At 50.2% G+C, this 2,227-nt stretch overlaps 1 protein-coding gene across 1 annotated transcript in view; it reads left to right on the top strand.

Annotated features, from left to right (window-relative positions):
- The window catches only part of LOC114484403 (two pore channel protein 1-like), a 16,519-nt gene extending 14,298 nt beyond the window's left edge, over window positions 1–2,221 (top strand). The window contains exons 11-12 of the mRNA XM_028480456.2: window positions 929–977; window positions 1,506–2,221. Coding sequence (XP_028336257.1) covers window positions 929–977; window positions 1,506–1,730 — 274 coding nt within the window. The 3' untranslated portion in view covers window positions 1,731–2,221. The remainder of the gene's footprint in view (window positions 1–928; window positions 978–1,505) is intronic.
- The last annotated feature ends 6 nt before the right edge of the window (window positions 2,222–2,227 follow it).

Below are 2,227 nucleotides of genomic sequence, written 5' to 3' on the forward strand. Positions count from 1 at the left end.
TCACTCACAGCTCTGGCACACACACACACACACACACCCTCTTTCACTCACAGCTCTGGCACACACACACACACACACACCCCCTCTCTCACAGCTCTGGCACACACACACACACACACACCCTCTCTTTCACTCACTCACAGCTCTGGCACACACACACACACACACACACACACCCTCTCACTCACAGCTCTGGCACACACACACACACACCCTCTCTCAGCTCTGGCACACACACACACACACACCCCCTCTCACTCAGCTCTGGCACACACACACACACACACCCTCTCTCTCACAGCTCTGGCACACACACACACACACACACACCCTCTCTCACAGCTCTGGCACACACACACACACACACACCCTCTCTTTCACTCACTCACAGCTCTGGCACACACACACACACACACACACACACACCCTCTCTCTCACTCACTCACAGCTCTGGCACAGCCTCAAAGAGCTGAGCTGTCCATGGGCAGTCTTGGTCTTCTGACTACTGATGACCAAAACCCTTTTTGATCTGAGATGAAGCAGGCCTGCTGTAGAGACGAGAGTGAGCGAGCTCTGTTTGGGCTGAACTCTCTGCCCCGGTTGTTCTATTAAGTCCTCTGCTAAAGGAGGCCCAGTCCCTGTCTGTCTAAGAATGGTGGTAATCTGGGGGCTGCCTCTCTGGGGGACGGAAGCCGGCAATGGTCTGTGTAGACTGAGTGGATTAAGTATCCATAGTCCCTGGAGGAAGGAGGAGATGAAATGCCTGCAGGTACGGGTCCCCTGGGCCCTGATGCGCTGGGACTTGCAGATATCGCCTCCTCCCCTCCCCCGCTCCACCCCTCGAAGGTGACCATAGGCGGGCGAGTGAGAGGACCGAAGCTCGGTGGGCACGTGCTCTGATTTTTTTTGCCCTTGTTGCTTATGACAGCCTGAAGGACTTTCAAGACATCTATGAAGTTGCCGCCTTGAAGTGGAAGGTGGGTGCCCTCCAGGGAGTGACCCGGAAGACGGTTCCATGGGAGGGGGATGAGGCCAGGAGGCACCCGGCTGTCCAGCTCTCTCTGCTGGGACATCTTAGCTCTCGGCTGGGCATGGTGCACTGTAGGGATAACAGGTGGCCCCTGGCCCTGCCTCTGCCTGTCCATCTGCAGTGTGGTGTCCTGGTTAAAAGCACTGAATCTCAGTTAGACCCCATTAGTCACCGTGTGACATCAGGCAAGTTATGGAACCCTTCCAAGGCTTGTCTCACCTGGGAAGTGGGGTCATGAGAGTTCCTACCTACCGCATTATTTTCAGGATTTTATAAAAACAATGCCAGTGCGTGGCACATTGAAGAGTTCAGCAAACATTGGCTGGCTTTGTTGTTCTTTAGCTCCCTGAGTGTTTTCATGGTTTCCCAAGTTAGCCAGGAGAGCAGGAAAGGAAAGCTGCATCCATGCCTCCAGGGCTGGGCTCTGGTCACTGGTCCTAACGCCCTCTCTCCTATGGTCCTGTTCCTTGGCCAGGCAAAGAGAAATAGAGAGCACTGGTTTGATGAGCTTCCCAGGACAACATTCCTCATCTTCAAAGGTAAGGTTGACCTGAATATGGCAGCTGGGGACGAATGGAGTTTTCCGGTGACCACAGATAAGCATTTAAAGAACATGTCCAGAGGGGGTGTGTGTGTGTGTGTGTGTGTGTGTGTGTGTGTGTGTGTGTGGCAGCTGGGGACGAATGGAGTTTTCCAGTGACCACAGATAAGCATTTAAAGAACATGTCCAGAGGGGTGTGTGTGTGTGTGTGTGTGTGTGTGTGTGTGTGTGTGTGTGTGTGTGTGTGCGCGCGCGCGCATGCGAAATGTCTATGTGTGTAAAAGAGACAGAGTGTGATGACCCCAGCAGGGAAATAGTGTTGGATTAGGAAAGAAATCAGTAACATAAAAACCAAACCAAAAAAAATTTGTGGAATATTTATTTATTGAAGAAAATTGATACAAAGTCAAATAATTAGAAAAAAATGAAAGTCTCCCACGCAGAGATAACCACGGTTAATTTTCTGATGTGTTTCCTTCTGGTTATTTTTCTGTGCATTTATAAAACAGTAGTGGGGATTACATTATATGTTCTGTTCTGAAACCTGCCTTTTTACCTAATGATGGATTTTGACCTTCCTCCAGTGTCAGGATATATAGCTAGTGTATCTGATCCCTTACATAATGCTTGCATTGTATAGAATTGAAAATTTTAAA

This window comes from Physeter macrocephalus, chromosome 19 (assembly GCF_002837175.3).
Source record: "Physeter macrocephalus isolate SW-GA chromosome 19, ASM283717v5, whole genome shotgun sequence".
In the NCBI taxonomy this organism is placed as follows: Eukaryota; Metazoa; Chordata; class Mammalia; order Artiodactyla; family Physeteridae; genus Physeter; species Physeter macrocephalus.